The sequence below is a fragment of the Centrocercus urophasianus genome, unplaced genomic scaffold, assembly GCF_019232065.1.
Source record: "Centrocercus urophasianus isolate 14NV4802_14NV808 unplaced genomic scaffold, USGS_Curo_1.0 seq_9, whole genome shotgun sequence".
Classification (NCBI taxonomy): domain Eukaryota; kingdom Metazoa; phylum Chordata; class Aves; order Galliformes; family Phasianidae; genus Centrocercus; species Centrocercus urophasianus.
The window spans coordinates 37,179,317-37,204,588 of record NW_024885532.1 but is presented as its reverse complement, the minus strand read 5'-3'; the positions used below and the strand labels follow the sequence as shown (position 1 = coordinate 37,204,588).

Sequence of the window (25,272 nt, the reverse complement as noted above, 5' to 3'; positions counted from 1 at the left end):
TAAGGCATTTAAGTTGCCTTGCTGCTTTGCACTAATCTAGGTTCAAACTCTTAATTTGTGGAATAAATTTCTGATGCGTGGGACTATTAGGGCATTAGAAGGGTAACAACTATCTGACAGAGGTAAATTCGATATTTGGAGTGAATAGAGCTCTGACAGCCTCTTTCTACCTGGTTACCATAGAATCAAGGTTGGAAAAGATCATCAAGTCCTATCAGTGGCTAAGTAGCTGTCAACAGGATTTTTGTGCCCATCATTCTTATAATAAATTTTGCTTTTGTTCTTTTCAAAGTCATTTGAAATCATGGCTGTGGCACAACGCAGTTGCACGCTTAACAATTGCCTGCTGCTTTTGTATGTGCTTTTGCAGGCTGAAAGGATAGAGCTGTCTGTACCATCATGGAAGCAAGTGTGCTCTGTCATCGTATGCCTGTGGTATGGCTGGGTGAGGACGTCTCCAGTAGCCTGAGTGGAGTAGTGCAACACAAGCTTTGTTACCATATACAGATCTGACAAGGAAAATCAAAGTGCTCCCAAATTATGTATTACACCAATATTCAGAAATTTTGTTTGTATTTGGTTGAAGCAGTTAGGCTGTGGTTGGAGGCAGTACTGTTATTGAGACAAACTGTGTAATGGATCTCAGTTTCATTCTGCCGGTTTTGGGAGGAGATCAAATTAAGATGCTGTGAATTTTACTGTGTGCTCCATATTAATCTGTCATGGTCCTGGCACCTGGGAAACCTTGCAAATCAGCAGGAGGGGATAACTAGAAACACAGTGCTTTCCAACGCAGTAGGTGAACTATCATGTCGCTGCAGATCAGATGTTCATTGCTGTGAACAACAGTTTTTCCATTTGTTTGTTTAATTATTTATTTAAGGAGACAATTGGAAAGTTCCTAAAAAACCTTAGGCCACTTTAATTGTATCTTCTGGTCTAACTGGTTCAAATTTAGGACAGTGTTTGTGGAGTACTGAAATGGAGATGGAGATAATTGCTAACAACAAAGCTGTCTCATTTATCCTCGAGGCTTTTTTCTTTACTGTTGCTGCTTGGAACTGAAATTTGTCGTCTCAGAGTTTTAGTGCTAGATAAGGTATAAATCTGTGACTCTGTTAAACTATTTGCAGAGAACCATACTTCACTTTTAAATCAGCAACCCCTGATAAATTGACCAGGAGAGCTGAAGGCTATTTCACGTTTCTATCTTTCAATTTCTTGAAATAGTGTTTGTGGGGTAGAAAAGAGAGTGCACAAAGAATGTCACAACTTCTGCCCTCAGGCAAAGCTGAATCCATTTATTTCTGCTTAATAGTATCCTAGGAGTATTGTATTAGTCATAACCCAGAAAGCTCTACATCCTACACTCAAGTTTTAGAGGGTGCTGGTAAAAGCTTTTCATACTGAGGCTACTTAAAGCTTTTTATGTTATCCCATTTTTAAACCTAACTTAGGAAAATTTGCTTGTGCAGCCCCCTGGCACATCTGTAAAGTCCAACTACTCTTCTAGGAATTTACTTTCAGCTCTTTTGTTGAATTAGTAAATATTGTCACTTCCACAACGACTCTACAGTCACTCTACCACGGTTTTGATTCTGCAGTAGAGATTGGGTCCCTGCAGAAATACACACTCTTGTTTCTTCTCTGCCTACTAGCACAGTCAGTATCTTGCAGGTAAACTGTACTTCCTAGATGCAGGACAGGTTTGTATAATGTTTGGCAAAGACTTGAATTTGAAGAGGGAGTCCCTAAAGGTGTTCAAGGCCAGATTGGATGGGGCCCTGGGCAGCCTGGTCTAGTATTAAATGTGGAGTTTGGTGGCCCTGCATGTGGCACAGGGGGGTTGGACGTTCATGATCCTTGAGGTCTCTTCCAACCCTGGCCATTCTGTGAGTTTCTGACAATAAATGTTTATTTAAAGGGCAAAAATAGTAATTTAATCATGGAATCATTAAGGTTGGAAAAAAGATCTCTAAGATCATCTATCCAACCGTCAGCCTATCACAGTCATGTATTCATTCAGTTTCTCTCAGTGGCAGGAGAAAAGCCAACTTTCAGCATATTACTTCAAACTTTGATGCAGTGGAATGTACTGGCAAGAGCTTTAAAATAATTCAGTAATGCCATTTACAAGGAGTGCCTTACTCTGGTTCATCTAATTTTTGAAGCTCTTAAGTGAGGAAGGAAAAGGGAAAATATTCCGTATCATTCTGCATTACGTAGATTGAGGAAACCAGTTGGTTAAGGAGACAAAAGAAAAAATATGAAAGATTAAAGTAAATTAGAAGCATAGGTGACGTGCTTGTTGATGGAGCAATTCACATTTGGGAATTAATGAGAAACTGAAATTTCATACCAACTTAAGAGAAGGTTAGGTTTAGTTTTGTTTGTGCACAAATACTCGGTCACTCGGACTTCCCAATTCACTCCCAGTATAATAGAAAAACTACACGGTGCCAAGCTCAGAATTTTGGTATCGCAGTCTGGTCAGCAGTGTGTGCTTGTGTTTTTATTTGGTTTTTAATCAAAACAGGATTTCCAATGAACTCTTAAAATCATCCCGAAGCTCTGAGCACTGAAGTCCAAGTTAGTCACCGTGACTTTACTAGAGACTGGAAATCATTTTCTCATGCAGGCATAGAACGTAATGCTGTCTACATTTTAAAACATACAGCCATAGAAGCATCTTATGATGATGATTTAATATTGAATAACAACTTGCCTTTCTGAATGTCCTTCCTGTGAGCAACCTTTCTTGTGACAGGACAGGTCTCCCTGAAGTACCCCTGTGAATGATAGCAGATATGCAGATAAGGGCAAAAAAAGAGTAAGCGAAGAATCATGGCTTTGTCATGACTGAGAATTGTATTAAATGAATGGAGTACCTTGAGAAATGTATGTTGAGCAACAGGGACTCTAATTGCAACAATACAGAATATCAAAATTAGTATTTATAGTTGACAACTGTATGTTTGCATGTAATTCCTGGATTGGAATGGATACATAGTTCCTAATGAATGAAGCCTTTAACTGAAGGATTAAAGTAAATTTTTTAGCATCCTTTTTGTGCTAATTCATTTCTGATGTGGCTTTCAATACGTCTCATCAGTGAAGCAACTGGAGGACAAATGGGAAGGTGCATCACACCCAGAGCAAGGCAGATCAGTTCTCCGTTTTTAGGAATGGTTTTATTTTATCAATCTGTTAACACCTAAAGATTATTTTCAATGAGGGTTGACATATATATATTTTAATTGTTTTAAGATCTCCTGCTTCTTTCCCCTTACGATTTAAAAGCAAATAAAAACCCCCAACACTTCAAAATTAGGTTACAAATTGAATCTGAAGAATCTTTCTGGTGTGTGATAATGTCTAATACCAAGAAGGATTTATTTCACTTAGAAATTCCAGTTCTTAATGAGTGTAGAAATGCTCTTTGTATTTATAAAATGAGAACATGTTATTAAAAGCTGTTCATGTCAAGAGGTAAGTGATTTGTATGACTTTGGAAATTGATAGGAGGTGATGGTAGCAGCTTTGTCCTTTATCTTCCTTGCATGCCATGGCGCTTTGGGAGTGCTTCTTAGTGGAGGGTGACTGAGAGTGTTCTGTAGAACAGTTGTTCGTCTTGACACCAGACCTGACAATTAGAGATAAGTATCAAGATGCTGGATTTGAGACTTTATTCTGTGAAGTAAAATGCCTTACGTTCCTTGATTATCCTAGAGATTGGCTTTAATTCTGAGATGGTTTATTTGGTCTATTTTTTGCACAGAATCCAGAGCTGTGATTTTACTTCATGAAGAGTTTTAATTTTGATAGTGCTGTGTATTGGCTGGGTCATGGATTTCACTGGATTTGATATGTCACTAATATATGAAGGTTTTTTTGAATTTGACAGTGATACTTCAGCAAAATGTGGCTCAGGTGATGATACTGAATGTAAGGATGGGGGCAGCAGGCATGCAGCGAAGCTACTATGGAAAAAATCTGTTTGGTGCAGGTAGAGAGAACACAGTGCTGGTGTCAGAGTTCTTTCAGCCTTTTCTGTGCTGATGTTCAAAACAGAGGGAAAGATCTTTACCCGCAGAGAACATTCTGTTTCCGTGCTTGGTTATGAGAAATACATGATGCTTATACTAAGTTGCCTTGGTGCATGTGCTGCACCAAAATATAGACCTGTATTCCTTACCATCGTGCTAAGATTTACTGAAATATTTTACCCATGTTAATGAGTATTAGTCTGCTCTGCGTTCGTCCAGTTGGTCAGCACGATTTGGAACTTGTGGAGGAGAACTGATATGCTGTGATGTGTTAGGGGAGTTTTTTACCATATAGCATTCAGAAACTCAGGACATTGTATAGAGAGGTGGGGTATGTGGGAGGACTGTGGTTTGGAGGCAGTTGAAGAGACAGGTTTTGAATGAAGACGTTAGGGAAAGGCGTATGTAGGTCAGGAAGCAGAAAACTGTGTGGGATGGGACAACGTTGCCTTAATGAGCCAACCTAGGGATTGCTGTGATTTTAACATAATCAACTTGATTACTTTGAGGCCTTTCTTTTGTGGCTCTTTTCTAAGAAGGCTGGTTGGAGTTCTGTGGGCTGACTTCTCGAGGGATATCCAGCTAGGCCAAAGCTGGAAGCTGCTGCTGTCTGAACTAGCCGACCACATTAACAACTCCATCTGAGCACTACTTTGCCTCGTGTAATTAAGCAGCAGATAATGCTGTCCCTGTGCTCTAATTGGCAGTACTTTTAAATTGCTTCTTCCTTTGTCTGTTCCTTAAGAAGTTGGTGACTGTTGCTTCCATGTGTTCCTGTAGCAACTGTGCAAATGGTTTTGTAATGCAGTGTGACAATTTTTTTCCTTCTTTTTTTATACTCTACACTCTTTGAGTGTATAAAAACAAAGGCTATAGAATATGTACCATAGGTATCTGCTTTATAAGCATATAGTGTTACAAATATTTTCATAGGAGTTAAATGGAAACAAAAGAATGTGTAATCATGGGCACAGTGGTGGTTTCCCAGTTTCCACTGTTCCCAGAAGGGAGCTGAGCAAATATATCAAATTTGAAATAGAGAGGAGAAGTGGCGCATGCTGATGCTGTAACTTAAACACACTGTCTGTGAAACATTACCTGTGTTCTTATGTCTGTATTATCTTCCCCTGTTTTCATTGCCTTGTAGAATTGACCGTCAAAAAAATGAAAACTGCTTTTTCATATTAAGATCTGGTGTATATGTATGGCAGTCTTTACTATGCTTTTCCTTGTTCTGTAAATAAGTAGGTTAAAAGAAAAATTAAGGAGGCCTTGCTGCATGTGGCCTGCTTCTTCATTAAGCTGAATGTTGGAAAACATATGGAAGCAAAAGCACAGTATGTCTAATAGTACCTGTAATGATTGTGTGCCATGGAAACTAATGTGGCAGTGACACCATTTTAATTGAACCTATTGTAACAGGGTGGCTTCCTGTATGCAAGGCAGTACTTGCCACACAGAGTAAGGCTTTGTTTACTATTGCATTCTGGTAGAAAAAGCATTCCTTCCTACTTTGTGTCTCTCTTGGAATATGTCTACAACTCTTTTGGACTGAAATTTTGTGTATGTTTAAAGAGGGTAGAATGCAAGGAAAGAGGAAAAGGCTTAAGATAAAACTTCTTAGTCCAAGTCACTTTGCGATACCGTCTTGTTTCTGCTCAGGAGACTTCCTGTTCCAGTGTGATAAATAATTGCGTGGAGGTAATTGTTTGAGTGACTGTGAGCCATTTTATGATCATTTGAAATTCTACTTTCTTCATTTTAATCAAGCGAAAATGCCTAATATTCACATACACAGCTTAGTGTTTGGTGTTTAAGAACAAACAAACAAAAAAGCAATATCTTTGAGTACCAAAGAACATGTTAAAAACTCTTGCTAAATTGATGGAGCACGTTTTTGTTAGTTGTAATTAAAGAGTTCCTTAGTAGTTTCTTGTCATAGTAGCTAATTGCTTAGAGCAAGGAGAAGATAATGTTCTGTTTTGTATGTCCAGTTTTACCTGTGATGAGGCCTTAACACATGACTTAACTCTGCGATGCTGTGGTCATGCAAACACACAAACAAAGTTTGGGATTCACCACCTCAGTGAAACCTCAGTGTCAGTGTATTTAACCCACTTACCTTAGGCTTCCTTTGCAACACAGAATGTAGGTGTGATTCACCTCCTTAAATTTCTCAAATGAATTGCATCCTAACAGTGCTCTCATATGTTCCATTCTAGTTAGTGGAGAGCAGGGTGGCAAGGCCAGATGTTGGTGTTTTCATCGATGTAAGTGTTGAAGTGACCAAATTTGAATTATCTGCCCCTTTAGCATGTCTAAATACAGCACCATCTCCTAAACTTGAATATACCTGAAAGTTATATCAGCTGTGAGCTGGAAGAGTTTCTGCACAGTTACTGTTTAAGTCCCAGTATAAAGATGGAAAATGTGCTCTCTAGTTGATGGTTCTGTACACATACTGAGGCATGAAAAAAGTACAAAACGATGCAAAACATTGATAAAAATTAAGCGTGTGAATTGAGTACCGAGGTTTGAAATTGGATCACAGTGCGATCTGCGGCGCAACTTTAAATATAGAACTTTCATTGGAGAAATTGAAACTGGGCATTCTGCTAATCCAGAAAGAAGTAACTTTAAGAGTGTTCAGTATGATGAAAGAGTGGTATCAAGTTAGTGATGTGTTGGATTCTAATTGTTAATCAAACTATTTTAGTATGAGTTTGAATTGATACCGTCAAAGCTTACTGCATGTTAGTGGTTTTTATTTTTGTCCATGTGAGCTTTTCAGAGCAATCTTAATTAATGGCATCAAGATACTATGATGCTTGTTCGTGAATAGCGTGCATTTGTTATTCATTAGGTTGGCAAAGCACGCTAATCGCATACTCAGAAGATGAAGTAATCATTCATTACATTTGTGTTTTCATTGACTTAAATAGTTTTGTGAATGACAGTGAAGGTATTTTCCAGGGTTTTGGTTTTTCTTTTCAAAACAGATACATCAAAGCTCCCAAAGTTTTGTGATTATCTTTTAGAGAGGGCTCACTGAGTTACTTGACAATCCAACTGTCCTCATCTTCTAGTATGAAATAGAAAAGCAGCTGAACATCAGTTGCTTTTTTTTGTTACTACTCTTGTGCAGCTGGTTACTTAAGTTACCACAGATGTTCAGTTCTCAGGGATGGGGGGAGTACTCCATCAAATAACCTGAGAATGTAGGCTATGTTGGGGAAGACTAATGATTACTCACCAGCCTGTTCATTACAGCTCCCCAGGCACTGAGCATGAACTCGTCATGCCAAACTACTTGACTGTGCTTGAGATTCCAGGCGTAACTGGCTGGGTTTGAAAGACACTCAAGTTGCATTGAAAACTGACAAGTAACTAATCAGCAAGGAAAGGAAGAGAATGTTTAATTCATGCATATATTATGGGACAACAGTCTAGCTTCCAGTACTCATGCTGAGCTGTATCTCTCCATTGCTCTAGCTCTAATCACTGCAGCTCTTTGGTGGGAAAATGATGGTGACCAGAGTAAAGTATTTGAGAATATGAGGTATAGTAATGCTTGGACAGAATCCAAAAAACTCTTGTTTGGTTTTGAATGTGGCTCTTGTTGTCATGCTTAACCTTTTGTTGTTAAACTTTCTGTGCTAGCAGGTCATTATTGTGAACGCATGACTGTCCTAACTCTTGCTTTGTTTCTGTAGTCATATTGATCAAACAACAACATGGCAAGATCCCAGGAAGGCCATGCTTTCCCAGATGAATGTTACAGCTCCCACCAGTCCTCCCGTGCAACAGAACTTAATGAACTCAGCATCAGGTAAGCAAAAACTGTTTTTGTGCAGAAGGTCATACAAATGAAGATACTGCTAGCTATTTTAATCAGGAAGATGTTGTGGGGGGCAGAGGAGTTGAAATCTCACAGTTGTCTGTTTATTTTTAAACTTTAAATTTGTGAAGAATGATGCATCAAGCATCTTGATGCAGCAAGCGTCACTTGAGGTGAGAGAACGTATAATGTTTGCCAGCAAAAAGCATGCTGTAAGTTTTGGGTCTGTGTTTTATTTTTTTTCAAGTGGATGATCCAAACATTTGAAGAAACAAAATTCCCGCCTCTGTTTCTTCTGACTGAAAATGCCGTTAAACTGATTAAAAGAATTTTCATTAAATTATTGCCATTTTGCTTCAAAGCTAGAGCTTCTGCAATGTTTGGTTTTTATGTTTTGTTTTGCCTTCCCTTGCTCACTTATTATGCTAAGCGTGTTGCCGTTCGTTTATAATTCCCACGTTGGTTATGGACATCTTCACTTAACAAGTAAAGCAAACACCTGGAAAGTCTTGTTTAGAAGTAAAGTTGTTTTTTCTTCTTTTCCAATCATTTCCAAAACAATGTATGCTGATTATTATTTCTTCAGCTGAGGAAATCAGATGTCTTTTCCTAGAACATGGAATAGTTTTTCAGCTGATCTAAGGGAGTCTGTTACTAGACAGCAGGACGGTATGCTTATTCTTACTATAAAATTTGCTACATGTTTACATAGCTTTGTTGTCCTAATGGTGCAGAGAGCAAGCAGATGCTGTTTTTACTGCTGCACTCTTCTCTATGCTTTGTCGCTGTCTCGTCACTGAGGTTGACATGTTATTCATTTTTTTCAGTCTGATTTTTCATGTGTATGTCTGCTTTTCTTGTATTTCACAAAAGTTATTCTCTGGTGCTGCTTTTTGTTGTCCGTTTAGACAGCTTTGTTTCATGCTGCAATTCATAAGCTGTAGACAATACCAAAAGATTAACAGGCATGACCAAACTGTGCTGTTCATGACTGGGTGTTAGATGGAAGCTGATCAAACTTTTTGCTGGCAAGGCCAGGAGGTTGGATTATCCCGGCACAAATGAAAGGGTTCAGTTCAGATTCAGAAAGTCATGATTCAGAACAATTAAGCTCTCAATGTCTAATGTGAAAATACAATCTCTGATTATTGTTCTTTTCTGTAGCTAAAGAGAATGATATGCTTTTGTAGGGACACATCAGAAGAACAGAAAATAGGAGAAAGGAAACAGCTCTCCTGGTCTGTCTTGCCTTTGGTATATTTTATTTATACATAAAGTAGATACTAGTCTATTTGAATATGCTAGTCTATTACTGACATAAATTCTGTATTTTAAGATGACTCCTCAAACCTTCCATTGTATTATAGTATTAGCAGAAAAACAGTGTTGATAGCGAAGTCAGATGTGCTGTGTATACTTATTAAAAAAAAAAAAAAAAGATTCTTAGCAAAAAAAAAGTAAACAAAATAGTTTGTTTTAAGAGGGAAGAATCTTTGTAAAGTAAATCTAGTAGTCAGTAATGAAGGGCTATGTGAAAAAGAAAATCAAGAAATTAAAAGTAATTGATGCAAGTGTGTGAGCAAGTGAAACTCCTGTATTTTGTTACTCTAGCAGTGGGATTCCATGGGTACTTGTTAAGCTGAGGTAATGTTATTTGGAACTGGCTCTTGGGGGTGCACCCACTAATGCTTAACTTGATTGTGTTTAACAAGTGTTTTGAATTAAATAATATTGAACTCGTATTTATTGTATGATTCCATTTCTGATACCTTATTTGGTAAATCCTCATGTACAGTCTTTAACTGTATATTTGTTTCTACTGAAGCTGCTTATACTTGGTTTTGTCACTGTGTACTACTGAGTTTATGGTGGTTTGTGCTTGCTTGATGGCCTCATAAAGAATGAGAAAAATGGAAAAATCAAGTAACTACCCACTCAGCTCAGTGGAATTTAAATCTGACAGCGTCATATAGACGTAGGGCTCCTTAATGTTCTAATTCGGCAGTTTGGCCTCAAGAACTGGGAAATAAGGTTGAGACCTCTTCGAGTCAGAATTTTCCTGTTCTGAAGTACTGCTGGCAGTGAAACGTGCCCTACTGCTGAGAGAGCCTTTCATGAGAGAGATTGGGAGAAGCAAGTGTAAGTCCTGGGACAGCTGGAGGTCGCTGACTTAGAAAAAAAATGTCCACAAGTGAATGTTTTTCTTTCTGTGCATCCTCGTATGGTGCTCATGAATTGTAGCCCTTCATCAGAAGCTACAGACCAATCTTTAGTGTATTGAATTGCAGAATGCTGGAGTAGCCTGCAAGTAAGGTTGCTGTGGTGAAATCTGAAAGCAGGGAATTTTAGGAAATGCCATGAGAGTCACTGGAAGAGTATATTCGCTATAATTAAGAACAGGAAAACAAACTGAGAAGGAGGGATAGAACAGAACTTGGAGATCTGTTGTCTGCATACTGAAGGTAAACCTGTTGGGTTTTCTGGGTGAGAAGGGTAGATGGAGCTCAGGAAGTAGGAGAGAAAACAGATTTGTGGTAAGGACGAAGGCAGGTCAGCAGTGTTTGAAATCGAAAGTGGCACAGGGAAGATGTGGATTAGCATGAGATGGAGATTTTTAGGGTTTTTTTTTTTCACTTTGTGGATGGACTGTTTGAGGAGTATTAGTAAGTGTACATCCTCTACCACAAGGCATCAGTGTGTGAATGGGAAAATGTTTTTGTTTTAGGTTCTTTGGTATGTTTTTGTCTCAGCTCTACTGAACCTGGCTTGCTCGAGTAAATTGTGCAATCTACTAAAATGTTTTGTGCCGTGTGTATGGAGAAGTATAGTGCTTTTTCAGATGACATTTGTTGTTTAATCTTCTGCTAAATATGATTGCATTTTCATAGTAATAATGGGAAGAAGACAAGCTTGTTTCTTCCAACAGTGTGATATATATAGAATTGGTTTAGAATGTTCTCATTATTTTCTGTTTTTTTAACCATTTTACCTTAAAGATACTGCAGGAAAAGTGATACTCAATCTGTCTTGATTCACATTTAACGCTAACAAAAATGTACAGTTCCAACTTAAGTGAAGTTATGCATCTGATTATAAACAATGCTTGTTTCTAATAATAATGATAGTTGATATGAATTGAATAAAATAAAGTGCATTTATACACTTCCCTTCTTCAGTTACTTTTATTTTCTTGAGTCATGCTTAACAGCGCTGCTTACTTGAGCCTATTCTGCTTGCATGCAGACAGCAGATCAGTGGATCTGGAGCAGATCACCTGTCTTTGTCCTCGACTTCCCTTGCACTGCAACTCTGCATTGCTTTTCCTGGTGAAAGTTTGTAGACCCCCTGTTATTCCATGGACTCTTGAAGTTAGGTTGCAGTGCCACGTTTAAGACTGGTTAGGAAGATTAATTTTCAAAGTCATAACTTAAGGTCGCCTTTTGTGGTTTGTGTTGTTGTTGGTTGTTTTTTTTCCCACTGCGGGGGGTAGAGAGAAATGTAGCAATACTAAAACTAGCTCTTCTCATGGTTTCATGCTTCATGCTTTGTGGGCTTCCATTCTGTGTAACCAGTCATACTACAAATTCTACTTTGTGTATATTCAGCATTGCATATGGTCTGTTGTGAAATTCAAGTTTCAAAGTGTCTGCATGACATGAATGTTTCATGTCTTCCTTACCATTTTTAATAGTAGCTTTTTGTAAGCTGTACTGAGCTGACAGAATAAAGTTGGACTCCTGGTAAATTCTGTACAGTTTGATACTATTTTTAAAAGTTTGATAATTGCAGTGGTGCCATGATTTCAAAGAAGAAGATTAGGAAGGTTTGTGAAGGTCAGTGTTTGCATATGGTGATTCTTGCTGTTGGTGTTTCAGTTCCTTTGTCATCTGTGAGCTTTTTTTTTTTAATAGCTAGAGATGCTATCTAATATGCATTAACCTTGTGATTAAAATGCAGTTTTATTTACATTTATTTTACACCTGCACGTCAGAGACTGTAAGGGCTTGTGAGATTTATTTGTGATATCAGCATAGGTTGAATTTATATTATATTTTTGCTTTAGTTATTCTTTCTGTTGCTTTTTATCTGCCAGCCAATGATGGTAAACTGAGAAAGTGCAATCAAGAATGGAGACGCGAGCTGAACAGAGACATGCACAAAGACTTTTAAAATTACATGTACTTATGTTAAGTTACAGCAATATATAAATATTTAGTTAAAGAGGAATGCCTTATCAGTGTTTTTCTAAGGATGGCTTACATTTGGAAGTTGGAATCTAATTTATGGGTAACCATTCTTTTAAAATACGGCAATAAATGGTGAGTTGAACTAAAAGGCTGGTCTCTCCCTTTGCAAGTAACATAATAGAGCTGAAAGTAAGTTTGTGGCTGTATTCAGTTGACCAAGGAGGCATCAAACAGAACTGGAAGGATACCATGCCACAAGGATATCATAGAATGGTTTGGGTTGGAAGGGGCCTTTAAGATCATCTAGTTCCAACCGCCCTGCTGTAGGCAGGGACACCTCCCACTGGACCAGGTTGCTCACAGCGTCATCCAGCCTAACCTTGAATGCTCCCAGGGAGGGGACATCCATAACCTCTCTGGGCAACCTGTTCCAGTGTCTTGCCATCCTCACAGTAAAGAACTTATTCCTAATATCTTGTCTAAATCTACTCTCTTCCAGTTTAAGGCCATTTCCCCTTGTCCTGTCGCTGCCTGCCCTTATAAAATGTCCCTCCCCAGCTTTCCTGTAGGCCCCTTTCAAGGCACTGGAAAGCCGCTAGTAAAACCCCCCCCAACCGTGAGGTCCCCCCAGAGCTTTTTATTTGCCAAGCTGAAGAGTCAACTCTTTCAGCCGGTTCCCATTGGATGCCAAATGTTTATGAAGGTTTAACAAAACACTGGAAAAGTACTTGCAAAAGAGGCCCTTTGACATCTAGTAAATAGGCAGACTCTTCAAGACCAGGTTGGACGGGGCCCTGGGCAACCTGGTCTAGTACCAGATCTGGAAGTCGGTGGCCCTGCCTGTGGCAGTGGGGTTGGGACTTGATCCTTGGATCACTTCAACTAAAGCCATTCTATGATTTTGCCTCACAACTCACATGAGATACCTGGAGGCCAAGCAAGTTATAGCCTCTATACTTTTTGGATCTATATACGCATGTAGTGCTTTATTGAAATTATAGAGTCTGATAGCAAACAGCTTTCATTCACTGAGCAACAGTAAATGTCCATCTACTCAGACCAGGTGCTTGTGCTAAAAAGACTTCTGGTTACACCCAGCATGGCTGTTGTTCTCTAACATGGGCTGGAGCAATGCTGGAAATTCTGTTTCTGTTGAGCCTTTTGAGTAAACATGGAGATGCAGGAATTTTCCTAGATGTTCTGTGTGCTGTGTTCTGTCTGCTACTCTTCATCATGATTTTTCGTTTTTCTTCTGTTACTTGCCTGTAATGCTGAGCTTGTCTTGACAATCTTTGGTATCATAACTGCTCGCAAAACTGAACAAATTACAGAAGGCGGTACTAATCAGTTTTCAACATGTAGGGACAACAGCAGAAACATGTAGTTTTACCATTATAACACGTAGCGACAACAGCAGAGAAATAGGAGCATATTACCAGCTAGGGAAGAAAGCAGCATAGTGCCTAATGCCAAAAATTTTCTAGGAAAAACATTCTATTTCTGCAGCAGTTGGTGGAACTTAGCAAGGAGGAAACGTAGCTGCTGTGGCAGCCAGGTGAGCAGGGAGACCTACAGCAGACAGAGAACCTTGCCTGCATTGGTTTCTGGGAAGCTACTAGTCATCAGATCATTGAATCTAATAAGCAGTGTTCTTCCAGAAGGTAGGTGGATTGATCAGCTCCTGGCATCCAGCTTCAAAGGCATTTTATTCTTATTTGCTGCAAAGAAACATGCAGGACCAGAATACACTTCACTCAGTGTTCAGCAGGACCCACACCCCAAGGGTAGTTGTGTTTTTCCTAGAGCCAGCTGTTTTTATTTGGTTGTTTTTTTTTTTTGGCTTTGCATTTCAAAAGAGATTTTCTTGCTGAGTTTCATCTCCTAGGGGTTTGTGGCTTTGAAGGACTCTAGGGAGAATGGTAGTGAGAAGGTCTGCCCACATGGCGAGGGTGTTGGGCTTAGTGGTCAGCAAAAAATGTTGGTCCTGCATCAGCTTCTGCACTTGGATCATGTGTGGCCTGTCACTGTGTGCCTGTGTATTTTATAAAATAGCATCTGATGGTGCAGTTGGCTGCTTTGTGAGTACGGTAACCTAGCCCAGGATCCTGCTATACTGAGGATGTGTTAAGGTTTATGAATTTTTCAGGGTTGTCACTCTTGCTGTTCTGCTTACTGGCCTAAAAGCGGAGGTACCGCTGTTACTTGTATGCAACCTTTAAAGCTTTGTGAGCATGAGGGGCAGGCAGGGAATATTCAATGGCTAGGGCACTGTTTTTCCTCACTTGACAGCCTGTGGCTCCGATTGTGGAGTGCTAGAGAAAGGCATAGCATTCTGGGCCAAAATGAAAGAGTTAGAGATAGAAATGTATTATGCAGGGGATTTCTTGGGCCAAAGACTACAGTAAGAAATTCTTGTCCTTGTTATGCCTTGGGGTATTACTGGAATGCAATGATGATTTTGCTCTTTTAATTTATTTTGTTTTAAAACATTCCTTCGGGAACATCTTTTGAGATTAACCAAACAAATCTAGTCCCTGCCCCCCAAGGCTTCAAGCAATGAAAATCTTCAGCAGTAATTTGAGTGTAGAACAATATGGCAGGCGAAGAGCTGATGTAATTTGAACATGGATGTAGTAGATATTCCAGGCGTTTATTTTAATTTTTGGGTGTATGTACTTTGAATCTCGTGTGTGAAATTTTAAGACATAAATAAACACAAACATTATGTTGTGCAGCATGGTCTGTAGGTCTAAATCAGGCAGACAGATGGCTTTTGGTAGTGTGTTGTTACATCATGCTGAGGAAAAGTGAGAAGACAGGCTGAAATATGATGGTGTCCCGGAACAGATGCTGTTCTAATTTCTTCTACATTCTTAACATTTGTAATGAATCTTTTTGCTGTGTCATCTGAAGATCATATTTAAATGTAAAGGAATTCAGGCAAAATTTTCCTGCCTCTAATTCAGGTATTTTTAAAGTACATATCTTTTTGATTCTAAAACATGTATTTTTAAAGCACCTGCCTGACAAAATGGGGTGAACGTAGCTGAGAAAATACTATTTATTCTAAGTGTAATACAGATGGAGGTGCATGATCACATAGAGACAGGAATGAGTGGTTTCTGAACAGCACAGGAGCAAAAGATTGTTTTCTCCAAAGCTGCTTTTGTAATGTAATGGAAACACTTTAGCACTCTGTATTTAGACTTTAGCATTGGGCTCCAGTACTTTGCCACGATGTATTGCCCTTCACCCTTAACCGTTTTCTAAATGTAGGTGTCCCTGAGCGTGCCTTCCTGCTCATAGAGAGATAGCACTGCTGGTCCTGGCACTTTGTCTTGTCTGCTTCTGATGTGCTTACCTTTACTGTTTTGTTGCTTTTTTGCCTCCTGTTCTTCAGGCTTGTGTTTTTGTTTGCTTAAGCCTTACGCTGTCATCGCAACTTACGGTATGAAGTGCAATTAAGGCTCGTCACTTTCATTTATTTATTTTTAACTGTTTGTGAAAAGTCAGAGAAATAGGACTTCAGAGTCTTGTCGTGTTCTTGCTGCTGCTGCTCTCAATCACTAGATAAACTTTCCCACACAAGGTGGGATATCTCTGTGCTTATTCTTTTTTTCTGGTGCTGGTTTCATTCTGGCAGGCTTGACTTATTGCTGGTTTTGTACTGTAACGTCATAGCAAAAGGAAGTGTCAGAAGCATACAAAAAGACATGAATTATAAGATAAAACTCCAAATCCTAAATCAGAATGATGATAGAAGTGCTTTTTGTTCTTTGATTTTCCACCCGCCACTTCTTTGTCCTTATCCTAGAAATGCTAGACATAAACCTGAAACTTTTTTGTTTCATTTACTGTTATATATGTAAAATGTTGGGATTTTTTGTAGATCAATTTCAGCTGGAGCAAACAAGAGTCCACCATGAACTCCTTCCTTCTATATTGCAGGCCCACTCCCCGATGGATGGGAACAAGCTATGACCCAGGATGGAGAAATTTACTACATAAACCATAAGAACAAGACAACATCTTGGCTAGACCCAAGGCTTGACCCACGCTTTGGTAAAAGTTCATCTCACTTCAGAGTTTTTGATTCACTTCAGTTCACTTAGCTTTAATTTTGCAGTCATAGTTTGAAAACTCTTTATAGTGCAGTTTATATACTATACTATAATATAATATGAAGTACGTATTCTAATTTGAAACATAGGCCTTATTTAAATCCTTTTTTTAAAAGGAAACATAAAGAGGAATTAGTATACATCCTGTAGGAATGTGTCACCAAAGTTTCTAATGTTAGCGGTTGGGATTTTGCCGTATGATCCATACAGTTCCTAAACTGGTGGCCTTCAGAAATGATTTACCTAAACACGTTCCTTTTAGTGGGTGAACACAGTTTCAGCCAAGCTCATTCTTCCCAAAGACTTGCAAATATTTGCAACAGAAGCGATTTTTAATTCCCAAATAAATAAATACTTTCCTTTGTGCTACCCTAACAAGGACATTGTTAAATAATAATTCATTCTATTTAAATACACTTGAAACATATACCAGCTTATAATTCCAGCTTGTCACAGTGATGATCGTGATGATACTTTGTTTTAAACCATGAAGAAGGAAGTGTTGAGTAGTTTCTACTTTAATCCTCTTTTTGTAAGGTAACAAATATTTTAATTAGACTGCTATTACTGAAAATAGAAACAGTAACTGAAATTAGGAATCACAAGGTTTGGATGTGAGTTTTTAACAAAGCAGAACCGGTACCAACTTTTTGCAATTTTTTGATCTGTATGGAAAAGCAGAGCTGCAAGCACTTCAATAAAATATTGGCACTGCTGAATAGAAATACCAGCAGCATATAAACTCAGTTTGGTTTCTTAGTCCAAGTAGTTATTCTGATGTATTTAAGGTAGCATTACAACTTCAGTTTTTGTTTAAAGTCATGACCTCTGTATGTAAGCTTTATTGAATGCATTAATTTTCCCTTAATTTGTTTCTCCAATAGCTTACTATTTTCATCTCTTTTGGATTTTAGTTATTTTTCCAGAGACATGGAAGAAATAGTAGGGGTTAAAAAAAAGAAAAGAGAGAGGGGGAAAAAAAAAAAAGAGATCATTGTGGTTTTCAAGCTTTAGTTTTGGACTGAGTGCAACTAAATGAAAACAGTGTGCAGATCACTGAGTAGGTCAGGCTGAGGGGATACAAAGCCTTTGAAGCTTTACAGGGGTTGACCTAACAACAACTGTGGGCCCCTTTTGGGAGAGGCATTAACTCCATGAATGCCATATAAACACAGAGCTGCAAAACTCAACAGTCACTTTTCTGGTTTTTAGGTTGTTTTGTTTTGTTTTTGTCTTTGTTTTTCTGAAATGGTTGTTAGCAGCTTCAGCTCCTTTGTTTTGTAGGCTTCAGCGCTCACATTAGACATCCCTCCGCTCTTAGAGTAAACACTGGATTGTCACACTTTGTTTATAAACTGCTCTGCAGTTTGTAGACAGGTTGAACCACTGTGCAACTTGAGCCAAAGGTGGGGCTTACATTGAAGGTTGTCAACTTTGGCAAATGTCCATGTTGGCTTTAACAGCAGTCAGAGCTGCAGACCTGTTTGCGTGTTGCAAGAGGAGCGTGTGGGTAACTTGCAACTTCACAATTACATGATATGTGAATAAGGCTGAAAAGGAAGCTATCACTTTGAAAATCGGTGTTGCCTTTTGCATTCAAAATGATCAGGTCAATTATATTTACTTAAGTAGTCTTGCAAGATAAGCATTTTGCTCTTCTTAGCATTACATTGCAGTTTCAAATGAGCCGGACATACCAGCTGGAATTAAAAAGGAGTGAGGGGAAGAGACTTTAATTGACAAAAGTCATGAATGAGATGGATCTTGCTTCTCAGAACTATATTCCAGTCCTGTAGATGGTACAGCCTAACCATAAGGGTGAAAGGAACCTGTTTTGTACATACTGAAACTCCATCAAATGTGCTGTGCAGTTAAACTGTAAGAAGTTAGAAATATCCAAAAGACTGCATAAGGGTTTCTTGCTGCATAGCTTCCCTTTTTGGGCCCACTGTGTATGTGTATCCCAGACAGACTTGAGTACATGCCAAGGCTCTTTATTTTGTGGTCGGACTTTTAATCTGTTCCAGACCTTTTCAGTCAAAGAGCTCAAGTGTAACTGAAAAGGGGCAGGAAAGGAAAAAAAAAAAAAAAAGAAGAAAAAAAAAAAGCATGTGAGCTCTTCTGATCTGGAGTGACGGCAAATAGAGACAAGCTGCTAGCTGCTGTTGAGCTTGAAGGAGTTTTCCTTGAAATCTGAAGTTGTACACACTGTATTGTGGTTTATGTTTTTGTCATTTGAGCCAACAAAATGGAAAATCTTATTCCTGATGTTTTCGCACTTGTGACCTCCTTAAGCTACTCCAGTAAGGAAGAAAAATCAGTTTGACAGAGCTAACGTACCGAGGCTTGCGTTCATTTCCCTCATAGAGATCTCAACTAATATGTGCTGTGACCCCAAATAGAACATGAATGACTCAGGAGTTTACTTTTCAGTGCTCAATGTATGTTGAAAATCCTCATCCCTACATCATCATTTTTTTTCTATCAATGTGTTTTAATGTATGGGCTTGGATTTAAATTTTTTTATTTTTATTTTATTTTATTTTTTTACTACTAATGCTTCCTGAAGGAAACATAGGTGACTTCGGCTATGTATTTCTAAAGGTTTTGATCATTATCATACTAACACTAATTGAAAATGAGGGGAAAAAAAGATTTTTCATTTGACAGTGCCACTTTCACTCATCTGAAGAACCACTGAAAACAAAGCTGTTGAATGGTATGGGCAAACACACTCTTCTGTTTCAGTATTCAGAAACAGGATTTGAAGAGTCTTTGCCTTTTCTGATTCTGAATTCCTAGGTCCAGGGAGACCATTCTTATTTCTCTGTATGTGCATCATCAGATGGCAACTTTGTATTCATCCTTATTTTCCCTAGTAGGTGTGCATATACTCCTTTCAAAAGCAGCGCTGGCAATTTTCCATAAAGTGGCTTAAAAAAAGAGGGAGGAAAGAGGACCAAGTTTGACGAAACTGTTTTAGGCAGACGCACCTATGGATTTAACTGCTGAAGAGAATCTGGATATTGCGTTCATGTGTTTAAAACAGAAATAAAATGATATCACTGATATGATTTCTGAAGCAGTCTTTCAAGACTAATGGATCAGATAAGAGTTTTGGTGAGAATATCCTGCTATGCAGCAGGCTGGTCTAAAATCTGACTTCTCCAAGTAGGAGATAAGAATTTCAAATCTGTCAGACCCAAGTCTTGGATCAAAGTGAGCTTGACGTCGTCAGCTGCACCGCTTAACCTACTCAGAGTCTTGTGGCTCAGATGTTGGTCTTCCAGGTGTATGTATTCGGCATCAGAATAATTCTGAGGTGCGAGAAATGACAAGCTCTCATATTTAGTCCCTTCCTAGATTTTAAAGGAGGGTCTTCTCCTGCCAAGCACAGACAATCATAAAAAGATTAATGGGATTAAAGGAAGGGGGATGGGCAAGGGCTTCCTCAGGCCTGTGTTGGCAGCATTCTTTGTACTAGTGGAGCATCTGGTACAAACATGCTGACCAACCTTTCTCAGTGTCTTTGTAGGCCTCTTAAAAAGGGGCTTCATGTTACTACTTATAAGGTTGTTTCTTTAAGGGAACTGGCCAGATCAATCTTGTATATTGTGCAGCTTTGCCTCTTACCAGCTTCCACTATTGTCCATTGGTCATTCTTCATAGATCCTGATGTTTTTCTTAGGCCTTCCAGATGATGCTGATATGTCTTCTTGGTAGTTAAAGAATGTCTCAGTATGAAGCTAGGCAGGCATTCTTAGTTGCTGGAACGGGTGAAGTAGATGAACATCTGCTTTTTCTATAAAATTAAATTTCCTAGAACCACTTGGAAGTTCGGAATCATTCAGCTTTATTGCTACAGGTTTCCAAGAATTGGCTTTAGTATCAAATCCCATTAAAGGGATTTTAAACTGTTACTTCAGCTTGCAGATGGTAGGACTGTTTTTTTGAAGCACAAGTAAAAATAATTTGCCTTTGGAGGGTACCTAGTTTGAAAAATGAGATGGTGAACTTGAAGTGGAAAAACACTGGAAACTGGCAGTTGATTTGTCTGTCTCTTGGGTTGACACAAATCTTAATTTGAATAGTAGTACTCCATGAGGCAAGTCTGTCTCCAGGAGTTTAAGTAAAACACAATATTCCTTCAATTTTATGGTTGTTCTATTCTGAACTTCAGTTTTAGAGGTTTGTTGCTAGTGATCAAATTCGTGTTAGGTATCCCAGTCTCCTTTCTTTTGGTTTTTATATGTCAGAGCTGCCAAATGGGTTATTGTGTGACCTCAGATTGAAATCTTTGCCTCAACATTTTTATCGCTCCCACTTAAGGATCGTGATAATAATTTATGGAGATCTCTATGAATTTTGGATGAGGGGGAAGGGATAGCAAGATGGTGCTTAACATCATTGTGGAAAGTGCCACAGGGGCTCTGTATTCAGGCTCTGATTAAACTACTGAAGTAGGAAAAGGAATAGTAGTGGTGATTAAGGTCAGAGTATACAGTATACACATCAGCATTTTCTGCTTCTTTCTTTTGTAATGGAAGAACATTGTATCTTTAAAACAAAGAAGAACTACGAAGAATTGCTGACAGAAAATAAAAGTATTCCATAATGCTATTTTCTTATCCCTTACTTGTCTAACACATTGTTTAGTACGTGTTTTTTCTTATTGGCTTGTCTCGTCTATGATTGTCAAGGTTAAGAACTCCTGCTGCCATGCTTCTTGTGGCCATTGGTCAGAAAGAAGCCCAAACCCTTCATCTGATCACAGTGGCCTTTCAGATTTTGAGTTTGAGCTCCGCCTTCTATTTTCGTACAAAAGCAGAACGTGAGCCACAGTTGGTTTTGATCTGCAAATTCAGTGACATAACCTCTTTATGTGCCCTGTCACTAACACAAAATGGATGTTGCTCATCTGAAAGAGCTGTTGTTATTAGATTGTTCCGTGCTTATGTTTTCCAGAAGAACAATTTAAGGACATCACAGGATGGGGAAAGACTTACTTGCTTTGTGATGCATGTCAGAATGTATTCATTCTGAGCAATATCAATTTTCACTGAATTAGTGTCTTCTGTCAAAGTAAGCGTATGTGAATCTGCAAAGGCAGATGAACCTTCACTGGTAAGCACCCCTTTGTTTTGAAGATGCTGCCCTTCTAAAATGGTAGTGATTGTCAGTGGTTGTTAGTTTATCACATATCAGAAAATGAAATCTTGTTTTATTCAAAAGCAGTATGTATATATTTAGATATCTTCCCTGACTACAGTTCACTGAATATATCATTAAATCTGCCCTCTACTATTGTGTGAACTAGCTGATGTAGAGTATTTCATATACTAATAAAAATGAAAATGAGAACCCTTTCATTGAGGATTTCTCAGGGCATTAGGTTTACATAAGTTTGTACTTGCTTCTTCTTTTTCCTCAGAATTATTCAAGCCTGTTTGAGGAGAGATTTGTTGGTAACAATATCTTTATGCAAGCATAAATAAAGTGTATAAATTGTACCTCCACTGTTGTAACTAGAACAGCTATGACAGTAAAAGAAAACTGTACTCCTAATAAGGTCTTTTCTCCTACTATATTCTTTGAGCACAGCAGTTTGCATATCTCTGTTAATGAACACAGTGTTAGAAATGGAAGATGCATCATTTTGAACAGATCACTCATTATCTGTGATCTAAGTGTATATATACACAATAATTATATGCTCTATATCTAATCATATATAATCTAAAATTCAAAGAACTGTCAGCTTTCTTCTTTCCCTCTTTGAATTCAATCATGTTGAAACACGATTTCAGTTTCTTTTTTACAGGAAAGTTTTATGGTGGAGATTTAGGGAAAAAAAGGTGTAGATGGTTCTACATGTTTTACACAGGGTATGTGCACTTCAAACAGCGAACAGATGATTTGAAGGAAACCTGCATTTAAAAAAAAAACAAAACAAAAAAGCCATATAATTTTGCAAGAAGTTACACGGAAGCTTGTCTTTTGTTTTAATTAACCCAGCAAGTATTATATGGAAAGTGAGAAATGAAACTGTTCGCCGCCTGTTTGTATATTCTTTGCTGATTGAACTTTGGTCTAAAATGCAGACCAGCTTTGATTAAATACTCCTTGCCACATCTTCAGTTGAAAGGGATGGACTTTGATCAGCTGAGAGTCCTGCACTACATGCTGTCTTCAGGGTTTCATACATTCAACTTAAATGGTATTAGCTGAGGTCTCCTCATCGTGTGTCCTATGCAGTGTGTCCCAAGCAGTTCTTCCACAGTACTAATAATTGTGCTGTCAAGTTTCATTTGGCATGTAGATTTAAAAATAAGGTCAAATATTAGGAGAATTATTTTAATTTTTAAAGAATGGAAAACATCACTTGTGTGTACTGAGCAGAAGTTTCTTATAGCTATTTATGCTACTGCTGAATCTTGTTTAGATTTGCTCTTTGGGCCAGAGGGTGGAATATTTCAGTTCTGAATCTGATAGGAGTTGAGCGAAAGTGTATCATAAATACTGCTGTTGTGGGAAGAGAGCTAGATCCATGAACAACAGCAATTTACTCCATTTAGTTCCTAGTGGGCTAAGAGTCAGCCTGGAGATCTTTGTGGTGCTAAATCAATCAAACTGGTGCACTTCTGCATTTCAGGATATAAAGAGACTTCCAAAATTTTTATCAAAAGAGAACAAAAGAACTGCAATTTGTACTTTTTATCAGTGGCACTGTAATGATAGAAGAAGAAACTAAAAATATTAATTTTATTTGAACACAAATAATAAACAGAATTACCAATCCACAACTTGGACACACTTCTGTAATAGATGACGTTTTCATCTGCTTTTATCTTAACTGATAGTCCAACTCTGGAGTATGTGAATACTTCTTAGAATCATGGAATCACAGGATGCTCCACATTGGAAAGGACCCACAAGGATCTTTATCGAGTCCGACTCCTGACTCCATGCAGGACCACCCAAAATCCAAACCCCGTGTCTGAGTGTGTTTTCATCGTAGTGTGATCATGATGTGGCTCTGGGCAGCCTGGTCTGGTGGTTGGTGACCCTGCACAGGGCAGGGAGATTGAAACTAGATGATCATTGTGGTCCTTTTCAACCCAGGCCATTCTATGAAGTATCTCTAAAAAGAGAGCAGCTTGAATTTCTTCCACGAGTCATTCTTATAAATCCCGACGGTGATTTTTTTTGTCACAGCTCTTTCCAGTTTGAACACAGGATTTTTGCCTCTGTTGTAGTGGAGCAATCTCACATCATTCAAAAACCTGACCATGGCTAAAAGTGATCCACAAAAAAAAACTGTGTAACTTCCAAGTGAACCTGAAGGGGAGAAGTGCTCTTCTCCAGTTCCTTCAGCAAAAATACTGATTCTGACTTAAGGACGGTAAATTTTACAGCTTGTCCAGCTAGTAAGATTTTTTTTATTGTTTGCTTAAATAAATGTGAGCATATTTACATTTAGAGATAAAAACTAGTTTTAGTTTTCGTGACTGGAATGATAAATACAAAAGGAAAACCATCAAATATTCAGCTGTGTCTGTTAACCACAAGGGAGCTCTGCAGCAGCCATTGCATGTAATTCTGTGTAGAGGAAAGGTACTGTGTTAATACAAACTGTCACTGCCCTGGGACATGATTGAAATTGGCATGAGATCTTGGGAGAGAATTAGCCTTTTATGTCGGAGTTGTTACCAGTGTGCTGGCCTTTTCTCTCTAGCACCAATGCCTGGTAATTATTTCTCTCTGTTGTTTTTTTTTACATTAAGGATATAGACAGTGGCCTAAACTCCTTTCAGTAACTGTCAAGTATTATCTGCTACAGTATGGTACAAGTGTTTGCCTGCTGAGTTGAGTTGGGACATTGTGTTAACGTTTGAAAATTGCTAATTCTTAACCTGTTCCCAAAAGCAGATTGCAGCTATTACGATTGACTGCATTCTGCAGAATGTAAATCTAAGCCATATTATAGGACTGCAAGATCTTTTTTACTGTCTTAAGTTGCCCGTGCTCCCCCCCCTTCCCTTTTTTTTTTTTTTAAACTTGTCTGCCCCTCCTCCTCCTCCCTCAAATCCCCGTCTTTTAGAAACAAAGACTTGTTTGTTCCTTGTCTGCCTGTGAGGTCTTTGCAGCCTTCACTGTGTGGGTGCAGAGCCCCTTATTTAAATGTTTTCCATATTCCTGGAAGGTAAGGAACAGGATGCATCAGAAAATCTGATAAGTCTTAACTCTAATAGATGAACGAAGCTCTCTGCCTTTGAATTCAAGGTATTTTAAAAGAGCTGTGTCTGCCTGGATCATCAGAAACTCATGAAGTGTGAAAATAATTCTGCTTCTATCAGATCCCACTGATAAGCATATTTTCTAGAGTGCAAATTTGTGCAGTCACGTCCTCAGTAAGTACTGGATAACTGAGGAGTATAGAAAAATGAAAACCTCTGTTTTTCCTGTCACTTGAAACAAGATGTTTTCCTGCTTTCCTTTGATTAAATATTGTGTTGGAAATGATAGAAAATCACATTATTTTTCCTGTTTATCTTGAAAATTGCCCAATTGCATAATCAGTCAAAATGGCTGATGACTGTGTTTTCTCCCCACTGGTTCTGAATTGAGTACGTTCTTAAGTCAGTAGAATTCAGTTAGCTATGTCCTTTTTTTTTTCAGTCTCCAAACTTATAGTTTAATTTCATAAGCAAAATATTCCCCTTGCTTGAAAAACATCTCCGTGACCTGTTCTGAATTTGAAGTCCTTACACTTGTTCTTCAGTAGGTAAAATACTTAGAAAATACTTCAGTGAGTACCTGAATGGGAATTTAGAAGCTTGATCTTTTCTGTTTCAGGTTCTGTTAACAAATAATATAATTAAATGCCTGCAGGTATTTATTGGTGAATATTAAGTATACACTGAAGTTGCGGGTATTTTGTGATGTTGCTGTTTGAAATGTGCTTTTAGTTAGATAAAGGACATTAGTAGGCAATTCAGTGATCTGGTTTATTGGAATAAAATGGATTATTCCCCAAGTTACGTGTTAGTGGAAGAGACCTATGGAAGTACTGTTGGTGC

At 38.4% G+C, this 25,272-nt stretch overlaps 1 protein-coding gene across 3 annotated transcripts in view; it reads left to right on the top strand.

Moving 5' to 3' along the window:
- Nucleotides 1–25,272, top strand: part of YAP1 (Yes1 associated transcriptional regulator) — an 82,740-nt gene that overhangs the window by 35,518 nt on the left and 21,950 nt on the right. For 2 of the 3 annotated variants that reach the window (XM_042839289.1, XM_042839290.1), the window contains exons 3-4: nt 7,760–7,875; nt 16,020–16,133. In XM_042839289.1, coding sequence (XP_042695223.1) covers nt 7,760–7,875; nt 16,020–16,133 — 230 coding nt within the window. The remainder of the gene's footprint in view (nt 1–7,759; nt 7,876–16,019; nt 16,134–25,272) is intronic. The other variant, XM_042839288.1, reaches the window with a different exon arrangement.